Source organism: Myxine glutinosa, chromosome 4 (assembly GCF_964187855.1).
Source record: "Myxine glutinosa chromosome 4, kmMyxGlut1.1, whole genome shotgun sequence".
NCBI classification, from domain to species: Eukaryota; Metazoa; Chordata; class Myxini; order Myxiniformes; family Myxinidae; genus Myxine; species Myxine glutinosa.
The window spans coordinates 69040189-69062034 of record NC_136264.1 but is presented as its reverse complement, the minus strand read 5'-3'; the positions used below and the strand labels follow the sequence as shown (position 1 = coordinate 69062034).

Here is a 21846-nt window from a genome sequence, read left to right as displayed (position 1 = left end):
TTCTGAGAAAAAATAGGTCTTTTGCCTTTTTGTTACCAGGAATCTGAAAAAAAACAAGATGTCAACAGCCAAAATACTGTGAGCAAGGTGGCTCGTGAACAGGTGGAGGTATGTCTGTGTCTTATATGTTATTTGTGGACTTTTGTCTCTTCACCATCTTTGTTGTGCTTTTGGCCATTTTCTATTTGTATTTGTGTTGCTAGCCCTATCTCATTCCTTTTTACCCTCATCGTGTGTGTGTGTGCGTGCGTGCGTGTGTGTGTGTGTGTGTGTGTGTGTGTGTGTGTGTGTGTGTGTGTGTGTGTGTGTGTGTGTGTGTGTGTGTGTGTGCGCGCATGCCTGCGCGTGCAAGTGAGCAATGTTTGTACAAGCCAAAAAAAAAGAGAAGCCCTGGACCTAGTTAGTATAAGTAGCCAATTGTCTAGGTCGCTCAGCAACCTTGTGGCCTGTTCATGTACCAACTCCACTGAACATTTCCTGAAGACCGCTGTATTACCAAACCAAAAGGAACAGCGTGTTCTTTCATGTGCAGCAAAAATGCTGGAAGCTATGAACTCTGATGGACGATGTACTTGCTGCAGTGCCCTGCCCGGGAAGCACCAATGTCGCAGTTTATATTCTGCCCAGGAAATGAACATAGTCAGCTTCTAAATCAAGGATGCAACCTCTGAGCTATCCTGCCAGCCTTTTTTTTTTTTTTTTTTTTTTTGTTGTATACTGAATCGAGGCTCGTGAAAGAGCTAACATTTACTTCACAAACAAATCAACCAGACAAACAAAATACACAAAAAGAGGGAGCGGAAGACAAGATGGGGAGAGAAGGGGAAGCACACAAACAACAACATCCGAGAGCAGGCAGATGTGTGGAAGGGAGAGGGCCCGGGGGGAGGAGGCATGGGAAGGGAGGGGGGGGGGGGGGGAAGGGAGAAGTATAAAACACAAGGACACCAAGGACTTCCAGGGCAGAAGTTGGTATTTCAAAAAAGTGGAATTGGGGTGAAATTAGCGGGGGTAGAAAAGATCAAGGTTTTGGATGGGGGAAGATAAGAGATGGTGGTGAACAGCTGTTTTAAAGACTTGGAGGGTGGAGTGGGATTGAAGAGAGTGAGGGAGTTTGTTCCAGAGGTGGGAGAAAAGAGGAGTGAAGGTGAGCAGAGAGTCTTGATTTTGGCAGTTTAACCATAAGAGGGTTGCAGGCAGATCTTGTGCGACCTGTCGGAATATTTGCGGGACAGAGCCCAGAGAGCTGGGGGGGCAATGCCAGAGAGGAGTTGGTAGAAGACGGAAAGACCACCAACCTGCCTGCGGTGAGTGAGTGAGAGGCCCTTGGAGTTAGCTTCATCGCAGGAGATTCCAATGATTCTGAATGCTTTGGTTTCAACAGCGTGAAGGCGAGCTAGGTGTGAGGCAGGATTGTGTAATCGGGCCTATTGTGTAATCGGCTCCCATACTATGCTGCCTCATGCTTTTCTCTCGAGTCCTTCAAAACTGCAGTATACAGACAGCTACCTCGTGTTCTCACCTGTTTTGTCCTCTGAGCTTTTCTACACTTGCTCACACCCTCCCTTTTTTCATACCTGCCACTCTACTATCTTCACATTGTGTTGCCTGCTGGTCCATCAGCCTTTGACCCCATATTGTTCCACTCTTCTATGAGCCTTGACGGCAACACTTTAAAAAAGAAATTCATGTGCTGACAGCGTTTTGTCTTGATTACTTTCCTCGTGTTTTCTTCTGTTATCGCTTTTCGTTTTTGCCTGCAACCTATGCCCCTCCTTCAAAATGATTGGGGTTATTGCCTCAGGTTTCTGAAACCCCGCATTCTTCCACAAATTCCTTTTTTAATTTGTTATATCAATTTGCACACTTTGACCTGATTTGTTGTTTTTTTCCCTCAAAAACACAATTGATGATTTACTACAATGTGATGTTTTGATAAATTAATTGTTGCCTGGTTTTCAACTGGCTGTGACAAATTATTCGGACCTTTTACAGATGGAACTGGAGCTCCATGGTGATGAAGAGTTTGCTCGCACACTCGCAATGCTGGATGAACAAGAAGATATGCCCGATAGAAAAAAGGTAACGCAAGGTGTGTGTTTCGTCAATTAATGCGCACTTTTCTTATATAAAACAAAGTTATATTTTCACTTCCGTTTTAGAATAAACCACTAGCAAAAACTGTAACTTTGTTTTATTCAAGAAAAATGCCTCAGCCAGAGATGACTATTATTATCATAGTGTTGTGGATATGATTTATTGAGGTTAAAGGTGCTTGATATAGTATAGATATTTCCTTAGTGAAATTTTAGAATTTAGTTAGTAATTAAATGTGATATTCGATATGCGTCTTATGTCTAGACAGACGACGTCCACCTCACTTGTTGTCTCTGTCTAGAAACTGCCCTCCCTTATCACCTTTGATATGATGTGTTAATCTTTGGAATTCATCTTGAATGTTTCTCTTTAGCGCTCGCCAGGCCACGGAGGACGAGTTTAGGTTGGAAAGCAGTCCCCCGGGCAGCTTGGCAAAAGTACGGTACGGACGCCTAAGTGTCAAGTAGCGGATGGGTGGTCCTTCACCCATCAATTGGGGTGCAGATCAGTGTTGAGAGTGAGAGTTGGGGCACAGTGCGTCAAGGATGAGGCATGTGCCCGAGGAGATAAAAGGAACCGGTATTGGGGTACGGCAGCAGATGCTGGGAACTATTACTGTAAGAGGGTGCACATATCTGTAGACCTGCCAAGTGACGGCACGCCTCCAGCCAGCCACGCTTCCTCCCTCAGGTCCCCGGTCACGCTCCCACGTGCAGGACAAATCTGTCGCTGTGCCACCCTGCATTATACGAGTCGTGCCTTGCCTGCATAGCTCAGATATTTCATTCTCGTCAGCCTCTAATGTCCAGCTCTCGTGGTGTGATTGATTGGGCTCAAAGGACATAGTGTAATGTCTGACGCTCACCAACGTGATATGCCTCAAGCCGCTGTCACACCTTGACGTTTTAGCCAGCGTATGCCGACGTATGAAAAATTTGGCTACGTTAAGAGCACGCTGAAGCACGCTGGCATACGTCGTAGTACGCCGAGCTCGTCGACAAATTTCGTGCATGCACAAACTTTGTCGACGTATGCCAGCGTATGACTCACACCAGCACTCAATTTTGATACGTCGGCATACGCTGGCTAAATCGTCAAGGTGTCAGGGGCTTTAGCGCCAGGATTGTTTGTCCCAGTAAATGGCCGAACGGTTTCTATATTTTTCTGCACTGTGTTCAATTATTGTCCCCCGTCGCACCGCGGAGCGAAAGGGGGACTATGGTTTTCCCCTCTGTCCGTGTGTCCGTCCGTCCGTGCGTGCGTGCGTGCGTGCATGCATGCATGCGTGCGTAAGCGAAGGACCGCATTCGAATTTGGTGTGTGGGTGCAACCCACGTCAAAATCCAAGATGGCCACCACCATGTATGTCTGAACCTTGTGAGCGGAATATCTTGAAAAATAAGCGAAGTACCAACTTATAATCTGGTGTGTGGGTGTATCTACGCCTAAGGAAGAACCCTATTGAAAATTGGGTCGCCACGTCAAAATCCAAGATGGCCGCCGCCATGTATGTCTGAACCTTGTGAGCGGAATATCTTGAAAAATAAGCGAAGTACCAACTTCTAATCTGGTGTGTGGGTGTATCTAGGCATAAAGAAGAACGATATTGAAAATTGGGTCGCCACGTCAAAATACAGGATGGCCGCCACCATATATATGTCTGAACCTTGTGAGCGAAATACCTTGAAAAATAAGCGAAGTACCAACGTCTAATCTGGTGTGTGGGTGTATCTACGCATAAGGAAGAACCCTATTGAAAATTGGGTCGCCACGTCAAAATCCAAGATGGCCGCCACCATATATATGTCTGAACCTTGTTAGCGAAATACCTTGAAAAATAAGTGAAGTACCAATGTCTAATCTGGTGTGTGGGTGTATCTACGCATAAGGAGGAACGCTATTGAAAGTTGGGTCGCCACATCAAAATCCAAGATGGCCGCCTTGCGTCTTCCACTTTGTCAACTCACATCACTTCACCGACGGGGGACCTAGGCGTAACGCTTGTTACTCTTTATCGTTCCCCAAGGTCCCCGAATAATCTGAAATGGACTGCACACGCACAGGAGGCAGATGGCTCGAACATGTTTTCCTACCTTTTAAAGGGTGTGCTCATCATGAATATAGGTGGAAAGGTGGACAAGACTATCAGTTCGGAACCAACCATTCAAATCAACAGACACAGATGGAAATGGGGATAGGCAAACGTTGTATACAATGATGAAATATAAGTAAACTACCAGAAGTACCCGACATTGCCGGGCAGGGGGGGGGGGGGGGGGGAAGGGGAGGGGAGGGGGGGGGAAGGGAGGGATCAATAGTATAGCAGGCAGCGTGGAGTCTGGCGGCGAGGATGGAACATCACGTGATCGCTCTGAGCGAATCAGCGACCTGCTCTGGCACAGGCTGAGATCAGTGTATAATGTTCCTCGCTGAAATGTCCTAAGTTAAATATGAATAAAAAATATGGATCTCGTCATCGGAGGTCATTTTTAGGTAGGCCATATCCTTCCCAGGCCCAATGGCCATGTCGATGCCAAAAATCAAGTACGTGAGCCTTTCCGTTTAGGAGTCTATGGGTAATACACACACACACACACACACACACACACACACACACACACACACACACACACACACACACTGTGTTTTATTTATATAGATAAAACCCAACCCACACTAGGAACCACAGATCACACTTGTACAAATATTAAAATTGTAGACGAGGACTTTCCTTTGTGACTGATGCACAGGGTGGAAGACGATGATGTAGCCTTCCATTCTGTGCATTTGGCATAAGAGATGCACCCTTCCACCCTTCTGTAAGCCAGTAATGAAGCAAACCAGTGAGAAAGTAAGCCAACGATGATCAGCACCTCGAGAGAGACTTGCATCCTGAGCCAGCCTTCTCTCCTGCATGCCTGGAGCTCTGGTACCCATCCAAAGCTCCCGGCATGCAGGAGAGAAGGAAAGTGCCACAACAGGTGCATTAAATATAAATCCAGTTTTTGGTCTTCATCAATTTAGAACAGTTTCTGCAAGTAGAACTTGCTAGTTGCAGTGCAGTGTTCTTCTTGTTGGTACACTATTCAAAGACATGGAGACTGACTGCTTCTTACTTTATTCAGTGTTTTCGTTCTTGTACCGAATGAGCCTCTTCTTTTGATTAAAGATAGCGTGGTGCTTTGTTCACACGATTAGTCATCTCATCGATATACTTCGTTGTGAAACTAACAATCGATTTACTTGGAACAGAAATTTGTTTGTTTAATCACACAGTCGCCTGTTTTGAAAGCTTCTTTCTGAGTTTGAAGAAGTGCTAATGATGTCTTCACACAGCGGTTTGAATGGAAACATTTATTGTTCTACCAAAGCAGGAACCCTTTGGAAGGACATGGCAGGAGTACACAAAATTATATATAGTAATATTTGTCAAAGCAATATAAAATTACACGAAAGCAGTATGAACACGAACAACAATAACAATATTTTCAGCCGATCAAAGTTAAGCCAGAGCTTCCGTCCATGAGACCCGTACTTACGGCGAACAGAGATAGCTAGATAGGTAACAGTTACAGTGACCGATTACGGTAACATTTTACTTTGAAACTGACAAAGAGAAACAACATGCCCATTCTTTATCACATCTGATTCATATATATTGACTAATATTCTTACAAAATGTATACACTTACAAAATACCTTGATTACTTAATTTCATGTGCCAGGAAAAGATCCTAATTTGTTTCCGAGTTGACAGCCAAACCCGGCTTGATTCAGACTGCTCGGAAGGGTAAGACTTTGAGTTTGGGAACTTGGTTTGGGTACAGCACTAACTGTTATGTTATGTTACGTTTCACATTTCACGATACCAAATTTTCACGATTTTGTTTGTTTTCACGACATACATATGTATATATATATTATATATATATATATATATATATATATATATATATACAGTCACGTGAAAAAGTAAGTACACCCCATGTAAAGTTTTGACTTTTTCAACATATTTCAACATACAGCTATTTGATCTTCATTTCAACAATATTGATAGATAAAGGTGATATAATATAACAAATATCATGAAACATTTACATTTGTAGTCCATTGTATAATTTAAATAAACATAAATACAAATTTCACATGTGGAAAAAGTAAGTACACCCTTGGCTCTAATAGGTGGTATTGCCCCCTTTGGCAGAAACAACCTCAAGTAGGCGTTTCTTATAACTGTCTACCAGTCTCTGACATCGACTGGGAGAAAATTTTGCCCACTCCATGCAGAATTCTTTCAGCTGTGCGATGTTTGAGGGGTTTCTTCCATGCACAGCTCGTTTCAAATCCCCCCACAACATCTCGATGGGATTTAGATCCGGGCTTTGACTTGGCCATTCCAGAACCCTCCATTTCTTTCTTTTCAGCCATTCCTTGGTGGATTTACTGGTATGTTTAGGGTCATTGTCATGTTGCAAGGTCCACCTTCGGTTGAGCTTCAACTTTCCGACATATGGCCTCACATTATCCTCAAGCACCCTCTGGTACAATGAAGGATACATAGTGGATTCTATGATGGTGAGCTGCCCAGGCCCTGATGCAGTAAAGCTGCCCCAAACCATGATATTTCCATCACCATGCCTTACAGTTGGTATCAGGTTCTTGTGGTCAAATGCTGTTTTTGGTTTTCGCCAAACATGTCTTTTGGTACTGTGGCCAAATAGCTCTACCTTTGACTTATCTGTCCAGAGCACATTGTTCCAGAAGTGATGGTCTTTGCCTAGGTGTTCATTGGCAAACTTTAGTCTTGCCCTGATGTTCTTTCTGGACAGCAAAGGTTTCCTCCTGGCACACCTCCCATGTAGATCAAATTTGTGCAGCCCCTTTCTATTGGTAGACTCGTGCACTTTGACATCAACAGTGGCAAGAGCTACCTGTAGGTCCCGTGATGACATTCTGGGGTTCTTTGAGACTTCTTTCAGCATCTTGCGGTCTGCTCTCGGGCTGAACTTTCTGGGGCGGCCTGGCCTGAACAAGTTGGCAGTTGTTTGGAATCTTCTCCACTTGTAGATGATCTTCCAGACAGTCAAACGATTGATTTCAAATTGTTTGGAGATCTTTTTAAATCCCTTCCCAGACTCGTAGGCATCTATAACCTTCTTTCTGAAGGCCTCAGAGAGATCTTTTGATCTTGGCATGGTGACGCCGCACACTTCAACAACAAAGAGCAAACCAAACTAAATATCTGAGGTTTAAATAAGACACGTTCCTCCAAGATCCTCTCTAACGATGTTCTAATCATTTGCACCGGAGCTGGTGCACCAGATTCTAATTTTAGGTATTTGAAGTAGTGATGAATGTAGGGGTGTACGTACTTTTTCCACATGCGGAATTTGCATTTATGTTTATTTAAATTATACAATGGACTACAAAATGTAAATGTTTCATGATATTTGTTATATTATTTCACCTTTATCTATCAATATTGTTGAAATGAAGATCAAATAGCTGTATGTTGAAATATGTTGAAAAAGTCAAAACTTTACATGGGGTGTACTTACTTTTTCACGTGACTGTACATATATATATATATATATATATATATATTGTTATGGAAAAGGGGACGGCGCTCCCCTTAGCAAGGGGGGTGGGGGGGGGGGTTAATCCCCCTTCTATTTGCACTGGCCGTCTCCGATCCTGAAGCTACCCCGCTCCCCTGTGGGGTGGGATTGGCCGCGGTGATTGGTCAAGGGATTCCCGTACACCTCCGCCAATCCCTCCACAAGGCAGGTGGGTAACTCCGCTCGAAACCACGGACAAGATGGTATTTGCCGAGCGGGTTAGCAGTCCGAAGTTCGAGCCATTAACAAAGACTAACCCGATTGTGGAGCTTTGGCCGAAATCGCACCACAGGAACTCAATGGGGAAATCTCTAAAACGATCGGATGAGAAAGAAGAAATCAAAGAATGGAGGAACAGGTATTTATTAATTATTTACACAAACCACAATCAAAGAGAAGAAAAGAAATCAAAGTAATATACGGAAAATGGAAGGAGCAGAAGGACACAGAGCAAGCTTATCTACACAGGCTTAACTTATACCCAGGACAATACAAAGGGACAGACCACGGGCAGACTCACACGAATGGGGAACTTGAAGGCAGGAATGACGGGGAGAAGGTTCAGGTTCGTGCAGAACAGCAGCAGGGAGGTCCGAGGATCTCGGCACGACGTCAAGGTTCGCGTGCACGCCCTTGTTCGTTGGAGGTTGGTTCCGGCAGTTGCCGTCGGTGTTGGTTGGTACGGTGAGCACGCTCCGGATCCTCTGCGCATCTCCGCCTCCTGCGTCTTCGAAGCTCCTTCAACACCCACGGAACTCTTGTACGGGTTCTCTCCCGTGTGAATTAGTCTGTGTATTTAAAGTTGAAGAACAACGAAGACCTTCAAACACACGGAACACTTGTGCGGCTTCTCTCCCTCGGGACTCTCCTCACTCGTCTCGTCCAGCGCACCTCCCTCAGATCTCAGAACCTCCTGCCGAACTCTGGTTGGGCTCCGCGCAACGGGTTATATAGCGCCACACCCTGGAACGTTCGCGAAACTGCTTGATCATTCTCTCTCCGCCCTCTCAAGCCAAACCCACTCATTCTTGGTTGGTTGATCTGGGCTGGCTGACTCCTCTTGATGACGATGGGCGGGCCACGCCCTTCTTCCCCGAGTTAGAGCACATGGCAATGGCGGCGAATGCAGTTGGTAATGGAGGCAATGCAGTTGGCAATGGAGGTTCTGGGGCCATCGAAAGGGGATCTATCTTATTTGATTTTGGTGCAACGTAAGATCGACTATTGGACACACAGCCTTATCTGAAACACAGACTAATGAAATAACTATAGAGAGGTTCTATGATTGGCTACGTGCTTGTACATGGACTAGCTAAGGTGCACTTATTTCAATTAACAGCCAATTAAGGGGAAATGTACACGGGGGGTTATTAGGGATTTTAATACTAAATTTGATAAAGTGAAGGTTCTAAAAACCGTAACACAGCACCCTCATTCCTCACGGTACGGCTCGGGCCGACAAAACTTTAACTTAGTGTGACACTCAGGTGTAATTCCCTCTGCAATTGATCTGACCCTGAGTGTGACAGTTTTAAAACACAAATAAATATGTCCCACTATTACGTTGCACCCTACCTAACAGATTCACGCCCACAGGATAACCGAATTGCGGAATTAATTTTCAAACTAAACATGAACGGTGGGGAGCATTATTTACAAGTGACGTTATTTTATTATTTACAAAACTGCAACCCAGGACCTGTTATTTTTCTTTTGAGGGAAACAAAAAGAGAAAACCCTGTGGGAGGAAGGAGAGAGCATGCACTGCATCGACGCACCAGCACCAATAAAGAGCAGTCAGCACCATCCAGTGCGACATTACACAATAATAAAACACAAAAACACTGATGGTCTTGTGACTGCGCCGCTCTGCTCCTGCTCTGCTGATCCGTCGTTCTTCCAGATGTTGTCTCTCTTGCTCTTCTTGCTTGCTGCCTCTTTGCCAAGATAAATAAAAATGCACAAAGCATGTCTGTTTTTATTTATGGCCAACAGGGGCCAGCTATGGGTGGTCCACCTGTATGACAAAAAGGGGGCCACCTGACCGTGGTCTGCAAGCAAGGCTTTTGGCCGCATTGGCCGGTCCCAGCAGAGGGGCCAGGCCCCAAAACTTGGGGTCCATGAGTGGTGTTCGGCCACAGTACCGTGGTCCATATTGTGGTGCTTGGCCGCAGTACTGTGGTCCATAAGTGGTGCGTGGATGCAGGCAGCTAGTTGCGGGGATTCGGGCACACAATGGCGGACTCCCGCACGCTCCCCTCAGTGCCCAGAGAGCACGGTCCATGGGTGGGGAAGGTAGACAAAGTGGCAGCGTTAGCGAGGGCAAGGGCGCAAGGGTACACATCAATACATGTAATGCAGAACGAGGTGCGCACGGAGAGCGAAGTGAGAAAGCTCGTCCCTAACGTACGTCACCCCCCCCTGTCACCTATTCTACCCTTGCCCTTACCCCATATTTATAAAACAATTTACAATTCGTCACAACCATCACGTCTTCCCCATATCTCCCCTAATACCAAATTCGTTGCAATACCAATGTCTAAATTTGCCATCACCAATTCATCATCAATCCCTCTTAAGGAGGAAGAGATGGAACATCAAGCACAATGTCACACCCACGTCATGATGCGTCTCACATTTCCAAAACATTTGCACAAAAATAAAATAACAAAACATGGCATGGTGTGGAGTTCTGTCACCTCAGGTGAGTGGATGTAGATGGTGCGAGGAGATTTCAATCCTAACTACTTCCTAAATGACATTAACACATTTTACACTACCTGGGGTCTTTCCCTGCAAAACCATTGGCCACTTTACACTATGGGTTCTAAAAACCAATTCCCATTGACCAAACTGTGGTGCTCATCAATTTGGGGTCTCACTCCCCCGGTTCAACTCCCTGTGCCTTTGCACAATTTTGGGGCTGAGTCGTGTGGCTCCCCTAACAGGTCTACTTACCTGTGCGCCTCCGCCACTGGTTGTCTCCCGAGCTTGCCTAGCTCCTCACCCTACCTATCTAACTGGGGAAGGCCCTCCCTGGCACTTACCCCCTCGGTGCCCTCTCTGGCACAGGGCTACCCGGGTCCGTCCTCCGGATCCACGGGCCCCATCCACAACTCTAACGGCTCCCAGAGCCACTCACCTGGCCGACATCCTAACAGTGGCGGAGCGCTCAACCAACCATCCCTCTAACAGGCCACACGCCCAGCCATTTCCACGTCACTAATGCACCCATCCAAACACCATTCTTCCACACGCACCACAGATGCCAATATCCAACCACAATTTACCTATACCCTCTACCTAACTCTTAAACTACCCTCCCCGGGTATTCGTGATGGGGTCCATCCTCCCCATACACTCCCTTCGCACCAACCACTCCACTCCACAGTTTCCACCATACTCACTCCACACCATCCATTCCATACTCCATATATTCCATACCATACATTTCATTCAACCATTCTCCATACACCTGTTCTGGCACACCTGTGCCCACACACCTGTTGCCTCCTGCACCCTCCTTCCTCCCAGGCTTCTTCATTCATTCAATACAATGCACAATCATCTCACACTTTTCACAATACGCTACTGAATACACTTTCAAAACACACACGGCACCATCTGATCTAACTACTCCCTTCTGAAACTCGCGCTTCCCAGTCGCCCCTTATATTATCGCGCCCCCTCGTCATTATCATCCAACTAATCGACCTACGTCCCCTACTACAGGTATCATGTCGCTACTTACCCCTACAGTTACCTATGGTCATCTCTAGGTCCCTATACAATTATCCAAACCATCCCTCGGCGAGCTTACACTGCCAAAAACCCCATAACTAGTGCTCATGTGCCCGGGATGGGAGGGATGGTGGATTTGCCATCGCTCCACATCGGCTATCTCTCACTATCAATTTTGCCCATTCAATTTTTCTGCCAATCATTCTTGCCCATCAAATTTGCCAATCATTACTGCCCATCAAATTTGCTAATCATTTCTGCCAATCCTAACCACCATTCCCAATTTCGAATCCAAACACTATTATCATCAGTCCACTATATCTGAGCCTCTCGGTACGTCATGACATCATTAAAACTCGGCTTCGCAAAGCCTAGCAATGAATTCGGGTGGTTTAGGTCTACCGTGGGTTGAGTCCGTCCGGCATTCGGTTCAAGGGAGGCGGTTTGCTCGGGCCGAGATTCCACACACCATCTCGGCGCGGAAGCTTCCGGTCTCCGGCCCGATGGCTCAATCTCGCCCAGCCGGAACGCCGCAACCACAAGGGGGCACCGCTCCGGTCCCTCCTACCTGCCCTCGAACCGGACCGGTCGCCTTGCCCGGCAAGGCCCGGACTCGATCGTGCGGGGCGGGGCCAGGCCCGGATCGTGCGCGACGCTCCGAAGAGGAGCGACGCAGCACCGATCCGCGCCGAGCCTCGCATCCAACAAAGCGCACCACGCACTGAGTGCTCGCGTCGGCTATCCGTCGCCCTAAACGCTGCCCCGGTCCACGTCGATGCTTCACTTGCAGGCTCGCACGCATACGCGACCCCTTTCACACTCACAAAACCCGGCGCCTCCTGTGCATCCCACACACTCCGTCCATTCCACCACCGCACTCCTTATAACACACCACACCTCTCGCGCACCTTCTTGCACACACTCATCGTTCGCACACTTCCTTAACATACCTCCTCGCGCCCACTCCTCGGTCACATCCTCTGTGACAACCATGGGTGTGCACTCTTTTGCACACCCGATCACGCGCTGCGGTGCGCCCTCCCGCACATGCGCCACCACTAACTCAGGTGTACACTCTCGCACACGTTCAACCATTCCAAGTGTGCATTCTCGCACCCGCTCCACCACCAACTCACTCTCACCCTCGCACGTACACTCCATAAAGCTCTCACTCTCTGTGTCGCATTCATTCTCACTTCCACACTCTGTGACACATTCACTCTCCGATGCACACTTTTTCCTTACACGCATGCCATTTTCTCTCACACAGCGCCCAACGGACCTCCCACAAACGCCCGCGGTACGCTGGGACCCCAAGCGCACGAAAATTTTTTTGCGCGCCGAACATCCTTCTGCAAAACCTCTTCGCACCATATACCACCTTACTCACCTTTGGGATCCTCCTCTCCACGCGCACCTGCAAATCTTTATAAGGATTAGCAAGTACGGCATCAGGATGTGAACTCAGACTTTGTACATTATCCACCTCTCCCTTCAAATCCTGGGCTACCTCCATCGTCTTTTCACTTTCAACATACCCATTATTTATTTTTCTTTGTTCACCTCGACGGCCGCTGGCTTTATTAAAATTCCCCCTTCCACCTCAGCGGTCGCCGGCTTCCCCATACCCCGGGTTGCGATTTCTACCCCGGTTCACCCGGCTACGCTTTGCTCCACCTCGCTCAACCCGCGCTTCTCAATCCGCGTTACCTCGTCGTGCACCCCCGCAACCTCTTCGCTCAACCTGCGGTTAACCTCCCTCTCGGCTTCCCTTATCTCATATGCGGCTTGCCCCCTCGCCAACCCCTCATTAATTTCTTTGGCTTGGCCAATTATGCCCCCCAGTTTGTCCCCTAATCTGCTTCTGAATCCCTCCAATTTGCTTCATAACCTGTTTCCTACTCCTCCCAATTTGCTGTTTAATCCATCACATTTGTTGTCTAAACCCTCAAATGTGTTGTCTAAACCCTCCAATATGCTGTCTAACTTCCCAATTTGGTCGCTGGTACCCCTTGCTTTGTCCCTCATTGCTCCAATTTGGCCTCCCATTGCTCCAATTTGGCCTCCCATTGCTCCAATTTGGCCTCCCAATCGCTCAATTTGGCTTCCCATACTCATTTGTAGGGCTGCCTGCAGCTGCGCAATGAGGGCCTGCATGTCAATCCCTCCCACTTGCGCTGCGGGCGCGGCTACTGCGGCGCCGCCATTTTGTGCACCTGAAATCTCCGCTACCCAATGCGTATTGCGCTCCTCCTCCATGATTCCCACTGCCTCCCTGGGGTCCTGGGTCGACTCTAAACCCTCCTCTAACTCCCCTACCGGCATCCGGTCACCTTGATCATCCATGGCACGATTTAATTTAGATGTTTTACACGAAATTTCGGCCGCTCCAAATTTTGACCAAATTTTTTGATGTTCTTAAAAATTTGGTTCGGGTCCAAATCCCAACTCCTCGACACCAATTGTTACGGAAACGGGGACGGCGCTCCCCTTAGCAAGGGGGGGGGGGGTTAATCCCCCTTCTATTTGCACTGGCCGTCTCCGATCCTGAAGCTACCCCGCTCCCCTGTGGGGTGGGATTGGCCGCGGTGATTGGTCAAGGGATTCCCGTACACCTCCGCCAATCCCTCCACAAGGCAGGTGGGTAACTCCGCTCGAAACCACGGACAAGATGGTATTTGCCGAGCGGGTTAGCAGTCCGAAGTTCGAGCCATTAACAAAGACTAACCCGATTGCGGAGCTTTGGCCGAAATCGCACCACAGGAACTCAATGGCGAAATCTCTAAAACGATCGGATGAGAAAGAAGAAATCAAAGAATGGAGGAACAGGTATTTATTAATTATTTACACAAACCACAATCAAAGAGAAGAAAAGAAATCAAAGTAATATACGGAAAATGGAAGGAGCAGAAGGACACAGAGCAAGCTTATCTACACAGGCTTAACTTATACCCAAGACAACACAAAGGGACAGACCACGGGCAGACTCACACGAATGGGGAACTTGAAGGCAGGAATGACGGGGAGAAGGTTCAGGTTCGTGCAGAACGGCAGCAGGGAGGTCCGAGGATCGCGGCACGACGTCGAGGTTCGCGTGCACGCCCTTGTTCGTTGGAGGTTGGTTCCGGCAGTTGCCGTCGGTGTTGGTTGGTACGGCGAGCACACTCCGGATCCTCTGCGCGTCTCCGCCTCCTGCGTCTTCGAAGCTCCTTCAACACCCACGGAACTCTTGTATGGTTTCTCTCCCGTGTGAATTAGTCAGTGTCTATTTAAAGTTGAAGAACAATGAAGACCTTCAAACACACGGAACACTTGTGCGGCTTCTCTCCCTCGGGACTCTCCTCACTCGTCTCGTCCAGTGCACCTCCCTCAGAACTCAGAACCTCCTGCTGAACTCTGGTGGGGGCTCCGCGCAACGGGTTATATAGCGCCACACCCTGGAACGTTCGCGAAACTGCTTGATCGTTCTCTCTCCGCCCTCTCAAGCCAAACCCACTCATTCTTGGTTGGTTGATCGGGGCTGGCTGACTCCTCCTCTTGATGACGATGGGCGGGCCATGCCCTTCTTCCCCGAGTTAGAGCACAATGCCGGCGAATGCAGTTGGTAATGGAGGCAATGCAGTTGGCAATGGAGGTTCTGGGGCCATCGAAAGGGGATCTATCTTATTTGATTTTGGTGCAACGTAAGATCGACTATTGGACACACAGCCTTATCTGAAACACACACTAATGAAATAACTATAGAGAGGTTCTATGATTGGCTACGTGCTTGTACATGGACTAGCTAAGGTGCACTTATTTCAATTAACAGCCAATTAAGGGGAAATGTACACGGGGGGTTATTAGGGATTTTAATACTAAATTTGATAAAGTGAAGGTTCTAAAAACCGTAACAATATGCACATCCACATACCAACCGAGAATGAAGGTGTGGAGGTTGAAAGAGGTTACAGTAAGGGAGGCATTAAAAGAGAGGCTGAGTAGGGTAGAGGATGATGTGGTTGAGCTTGAACGTGGTTGGATGTCAATGAAAGATAGTCTGTTGGAAGCCCTTGGTGAGGTATGTGGATGGACAAAAGGACCACCGACGCACTCGGAAACATGGTGGTGGGATGATGAAGTTGGAAAGAGGATTGACGAGAAGAGGAAGAAGTTAAAGGAGTGGCAGAAGGCGAAGGGTTTTGGGAGCAGAAAACGCAGAGCATGAAAGTTATAAGGCAGCCAAGAAGGCTGCAAAGAAAGAGGTAGCAAAGGCGCAGGAGGCATTTAGGAAAATGTTCGGAGAACGCTTGGATTCGGAAGAGGGTCAGAGAGCGGTACTCAGGATTGCAAAGCAGATAGCAAAAGAGAGGTGTGATGTGATGGGGGTGAGTTGCTTGAAGGATGAAGTGGGACAAATCGTTGTGGACCCAGATGGAATTAAAGGAAGATGGAAAGGATATATGGCAATGCTGTTGAATACAGAGAATGAATGGGATGGCAACATAGAGAGTAACCCAGTTTTAGGACTGGCAGAGAAGATAACTGAGAAGGAAGTTGAGGAAGCGATAAAAGCAATAAAAAAAAAAAAAAACACCTTTAGAGGCCATTTTTCCCCGCAAGAGGGGGTTGGCCTTTTTCGGGAACTGTGGTTGTTATTGTTTTTCGGTCCCCTTTTTGAAGCAATGTTTTACGGCCGGATGCCCTTCCTGACGCCAACCCTTTTTGCCGCCTTCAACGACAAGCAGGGAATTACCAGTGAACTGGTACTCGATTTGCCGACCTCGGAAGGATGACAGGCTGAGTCAACCCCCCTGGCGTTAATTCAGCGATTGACTGGGATTCGAACCCAGGATCCTAGGATCCTAAGCCGGCACCCTAGCCGCTAGCCCAACACCAGGGTAAAGCGATAAAAGCAATGAAGAGTAGAAAAGCGGGAGGGCTGACGGGAGTTGTGGGAGATATGTTGAAGGCAGCAGGATGTTGGGGTGTGAAGAGAATGACAGAGATCTGTAATCTGGTCGTGAAAGAAGGCCGCATTCCAGTGGATTGGGAACTGAGTACCCTCGTCCCTCTACTCTATACAAGGGGAAAGGTGACCCTCTGGAGTGTGGCTCGTACCGAGCGATAAAGTTATTGGAGCATGGAATGAAGGTATTGGAAAGGGTGTTGGAGAGGAGGATAAGGAAGAAGGTGAAGATCGACGAAATGCAGTTTGGATTCATGCCAGGAAGAGGAACGACAGACGCGCTTTTCATTGTGAGGCAGTTGCAGGAGAAGTACATGGAGAAGAGGAAGAAGTTGTTTCTTGGGTTTGTTGATCTGGAGAAAGCATTCGATAGGGTTCCACGCAAAGTATTGGCATGGGCATTGAGGAAGTTAGAAGTGGAGGAATGGTTGATCAGAGTAGTGAGGGCAATGTACAAAAGAGCGCGCACAGCTGTAAGGACGAAGGACGGGAACAGTGGTGAGTTTGAGGTGAAGGTGGGAGTGCACCAGGGGTCGGTACTAACTCCACTACTATTTGTAGCTGTGATGGAGGTGCTGGCTCAGAACGTAAAGGAGGGTTTACCGTGGGAGTTGTTGTTTGCAAATGATCTGGTGTTGATTGCGGAAAGTATGGATGGACTGAAGGAAAAGATGAACAAGTGGAAGGAATGGATGGAGACAAAAGGTCTGAAGGTGAATATAGGAAAGACGAAGGTGATGGCAAGTGCTAAAGCATGTGGTGACGTGGAAAGAACTGAGAAGTGGCCATGTGCTGTGTGCAGGAAGGGTGTCGGAGTGAACTCCATTCAATGTACAATGTGCGCTGAGTGGGTTCATCAAAAATGTAGCGGTCTGAGAGGGTCATTAACCAGTGTGGCAGCTACATTCAAGTGTAAGGTGTGCACAGAGGGAGCTGCAGATGGAGGAAATGTTGAGTTGGATCTTGGAGACGGCGTGAAGCTGGAAGGTGTGAAAACATTTTGCTACCTCGGAGACATGCTGAATGGAGAAGGTGGATCAGGCTCGGCAACGGTTGCAAGAGTGAGATGTGCATAGAAGAAGTTTCGGGAACTGAGTGGCGTGCTGATGAGGATGGGAGTGTCATTGAAGCTGAAGGGAAAGATGTATGCTGCATGTGTGAGAAGTGTTATGATTTATGGGAGCGAGACATGGGTCATGAATGTAGAGCAGCAACGAAGGCTGGAAAGGGTGGAAATGCGAATGGTTCGGTGGATGTGCGGAGTATCGTTGAGAGAGAGGAAGACAAATGATGAATTGCGAAAGATGATGGGAATAGAGCCTGTGATTGATGCTGTGAAGAGGAACAGGTTGAGATGGTTTGGTCATGTGTTGAGGAAGGATGAAAGTGACTGGTTGAGAAGAGTGATGGAAATGAATGTTGAAGGAAGTAGAGGACGGGGAAGACCGAAAAAGACTTGGCTAAAGATGGTGGAAGAAGAAATGCGGGCAAAGGGGTTAACAAGGAGAGATGCAGAAAATAGGGCAAAATGGAGAAGATTGTCATGGGGACCGCAAGGCTAACCCCCGCTCTAGCAGGGAAAATGGCCTTAAAATGCATGTTGTGTTGTTGTACGTGTATATATATATATATATATATATATATATATATATATATTTATATATTGTTGCGGATATGGGATTTGGTCTCTATCCATATCCGCTTGTAAATATTCCCCTATTTCCCCAATACTCCCCAACTATCCCCAATCCCCCATTCCCTAGTCCCATTGCCTGTAAATAACACTCTGTAGAACCGACCTTCCCCTTTTTCCCCCATTAAATGTCGTGCCCAGGTCCACCGCATCTCACGTAGACAACTTTCGGACATCTTGCTAGTTATTCTTAGTCTATGTCAGTTAAGGACTCGTTTCCATTAATTCTGACTCTTCGTTGCACCAGAATGTGATTATATGGCACCAGTAGTGAGTTTAGGACCTTCCCATACCTCCTCCCATCTTCTTCCCCAAACAACAACTACAACAACAACTACAACAACTACAACAACGGCGCGCGCGGGGAGTGTGCGTCCTCACTCCGGCTCGGTTAGCCGCCATTACCCATGTGCGCCGACGGGGTTACCACGAAGGGGCTGCCTGTCGGCCCCTCGTCAAGGGCGGAGCCGGTAACCCCCCGCACCCAATGAGAAGCAACGGGCCGATTCCATCTGGGGCGGAGCTAACGAGCCGAGGGCGTGTCACTCCCCGCTGGAGATACGCAGCGACTTACCGGATGTGAAGTCAGATGCGCCTGAACTACGGAGAGCAAAGGACGCCACCCCCAGCGCGACGATACCTCCCCGCATCTTTGGACCGGACCGGGTCGATTCTGTCCTTGAGCCAAGAGTGCACCTTGAGCCATCGACTGCCCGCTTTCCTTGCCATCAATCCCCGTGTGAGTCAGTTTTGTCCTGTTTATCTGTGGTCTGTCGGGAATAAGATAAGTGTGTCTAAGTGCCTATCTTTCTATGCTGTCCCTCTCATTCCTGTAATCTAACCTTCCGCCATATTATAACCTCCTCCGGAGGTCTTGAGAACCGTATCCCTGGTGTCGTGTCATTTTAATCCCAGCCGTTGTGTCCTTTTCCTTCATTGATCTAGCGTAGCACGGCTCGGCCAAGGTTCGAGTATAATCGGGTAACTTGTGCGGACACGGCGGCCATTCCGCTCGGCCCACCATAACATCAAAGTCGTGTCTGTAACAATTGGTGTCAGGAGTGTCGGATTCGGACCTGGGACTAAATTCATTTAGCCCAAATTTTGGAACACCAAGTGTACCATTAGGGTAACATTTTGGTGTTGGGAAGTAGAATTCGATCCGGAGCGCGTTTTACGCGCTCGAAATTATAACAACGAAATTTGATTGTGTTTTACAAAATATAAAAACCCGAATTTTGAAAGTCGCGCTATGGCAGACCAAGACGGCTGGGTTCCGGTAGTAGGGAGTGAGGCAGGGTCGATCCAGGACCAAATTGAGGAACGTGAGGAGAGCGAAGCAGCGAGGGTAGCAGACGCGCGAAATAGCGCCTCGCACATGGCCACGGCGCCCACGCCCGCGACCGTGGTAGCGCCGCTGGTAAATTTGGACCTTTTTTTTCATACAAATGAAGGCCCTTATGGCCCAGAATAGCGAGCAAATGAGGGAGGAAATGGCTCAGAGTGAGCGATTGGAGGGCCAATTGGGGGTAATGGGAAACCAAATGGGGGTAATGAGGGACGAAGCGAGGGGTACCGGTGAGGGATTAGACAAGAAATTAGAGGGGTTAGACAATGGGATAGAAGGGGTGAAACATGGGTTAGGGAGTAGAATAGAGGGATTAGACAATAGATTAGGGGAAATACAGGAGGGGTTAATGGGGGTAGAAAACAGAATGGCCGTTCAGGAGAATCAAATGGAAGGGATGAAAAAGGGGTTAGAGGGGTTAGAAAACAGTATGGAAGGCAAATTGAGGGACATGAGGGACCAAGCGGAAAGGGAAGTTAAACAAATGGGGCAGCAGATAGAGGGGGTCAGAATGGGGGTAGAAACCAAACTGGATGCTCACAGGGAGGAAATGGAGCAGATGAGGGTGGCATCTGGGCAGGAGATGCAAGTGATGGGAGAGGAGATCAGAAGAGGAGTGAGTGAGGAGGTCGGAGGAGTGCGCGAGGAGGTGAGGCACTGTAAGGAGCACATGGAGAAGGAGGTGAAAAGGGGACTGTAAAGTTACAAGGGGGCATAGAGGACCTGACGCAGGAAGTAGAACAACTGACAGAGGGACAAAAAGAACTAACGGACCAGGTAAAGAAGAACACAGCGGTAATAGGAGGGTTAAAAGCGACACAAAATGACCTAAAAAACGACTTGGTAGCGACGAAGAGGGAATGTCAGATGGTACGTGAGGGACTGACAACGAGGTTGGACGAGGTGATAGAGGTAATGGAGACGAAGGACCGGCAGGTGAGGACGCACATGGAAACGGTCAAGGTAGCCTTGGAGGACGAGCTTGAGGAGACGTACCGGGGAATAAAAGAGGTGAAGCAGAAATTAGAAGAAGTGGAAGAAGGGATGAGCGAAATTAAGAAGCGACGGAGAGGGGATAAGAAAGAGATAAAAGAGGAGATAAAAGAATTGGTCCGAAGTCTGTGTTCGGATCGTGATGATGCGCTCATTAACCGGATGAGGGATTCGCAGGTGATGGAGGAGAAGCGAAGAGGAAGAGGACCCGGTGTAAGTGGTGACCAATATGGTCGTGCGTATGATGCGCCAGGTGATTTAAGAAGCTTGGGGGTCGAGATGGACCCGGGTGTTCGTGAGAGGCCGTTGGTGAAGTGTGCGACAGGTCTGGTGTGCGAAAAAGGAGGTGTGCGAGAAAGTCCGACTCTGGGGTGTGTGAGGAAAAAGTGTGTGCCAAGAAGTGAGGGTGCTGGCGAGAGTGAGTCGGTCGTAGCACGTGTGCGAGGGAGCACATGGAAGCGTGGTGTGGTAAGTGTTACAGAGGGTGTGACGGGAGAGTGTGCGCAAGGTAGCCTGCGAGAAAGGTGTGTGACGGACAGGTGCATGGGGAAAGAGTGCGCTGTCAAAGGCAAGGAAGAATGCGCACCTGTGGTGAGTGTTACAGAGGGTGTAACGGGAGAGTGTGCGCGAGAAAGGTGTGTGACGGACAGGTGCATGAGGAAAGAGTGCGCTGTCAAGAGTAAGGGTGAGTGCGCTGTCAAGAATGGAGGTGAGAGTAGTGAAAGTGACAAGGAGAGTGAGTTGGTTGTGACAGGTGAGCGAGGATGTACACCTGGGATGGAAGGATGCACACCTGGAATGGTAGAGCGTGAGTGGGAATGCACGCTGGAATTGGTGGTGAGGCACGTGGTTGGGTGTGCGGGTGTGGGCACACCTGTGATTGTCACAGAGGAGGTGACCGAGGAAGGGGCGCGAAGAGGTGTGTTGGTGAGGTGTGCGACCAACGAATGTGTGCCAAAGTGTTCGGTGGTCAGGTGTGTGACCAAGGCCGTGAGTGGAATGGGTGTACCTGGGTGTGTAAGGAAAGGTACGAGGAGCATGGAAACGGCTGGATGTGTGAGCAAGGAACGGGCTGCGGGGTGTAAGCGTCCAGGTGAAGCATCGACGGTAACCGGTTTAGAGGTTAGAGCGACTTTTAGCCGAATCGGGCCCTCGGTGCGTGCTGGGCCTCGCTTTGAACGGCCGCGTCCGTGCTCCACTAGGCGGAGCGGGCAGCCCGATAGAAAGGGTCGTCATGGCGACCACCTTTTGTTGAGGCATTCCGGCAGGTCGAGATCGAGCCATGGGATGGCTCCGTGCCGAGATGGTGCGTGGGATCTCGGCCCGGGTAAACCTCCTTCCCTGCACCGAATGCGGGACGTATCCAGCCGCTGGCACCAAACAACCCGCATTCATGGCTTGGCTGTAC

The 21846-nt window shown here is 48.4% G+C and overlaps 1 protein-coding gene across 3 annotated transcripts in view; it reads left to right on the top strand.

Moving 5' to 3' along the window:
• RFC1 (replication factor C subunit 1) overlaps nt 1-21846 on the top strand; it is a 136470-nt gene that overhangs the window by 46322 nt on the left and 68302 nt on the right. For all 3 annotated transcript variants that reach the window (XM_078775848.1, XM_078775849.1, XM_078775850.1), the window contains 2 exons: nt 40-108; nt 1996-2082. In XM_078775848.1, the coding sequence (XP_078631974.1) occupies nt 40-108; nt 1996-2082 (156 nt within the window). The remainder of the gene's footprint in view (nt 1-39; nt 109-1995; nt 2083-21846) is intronic.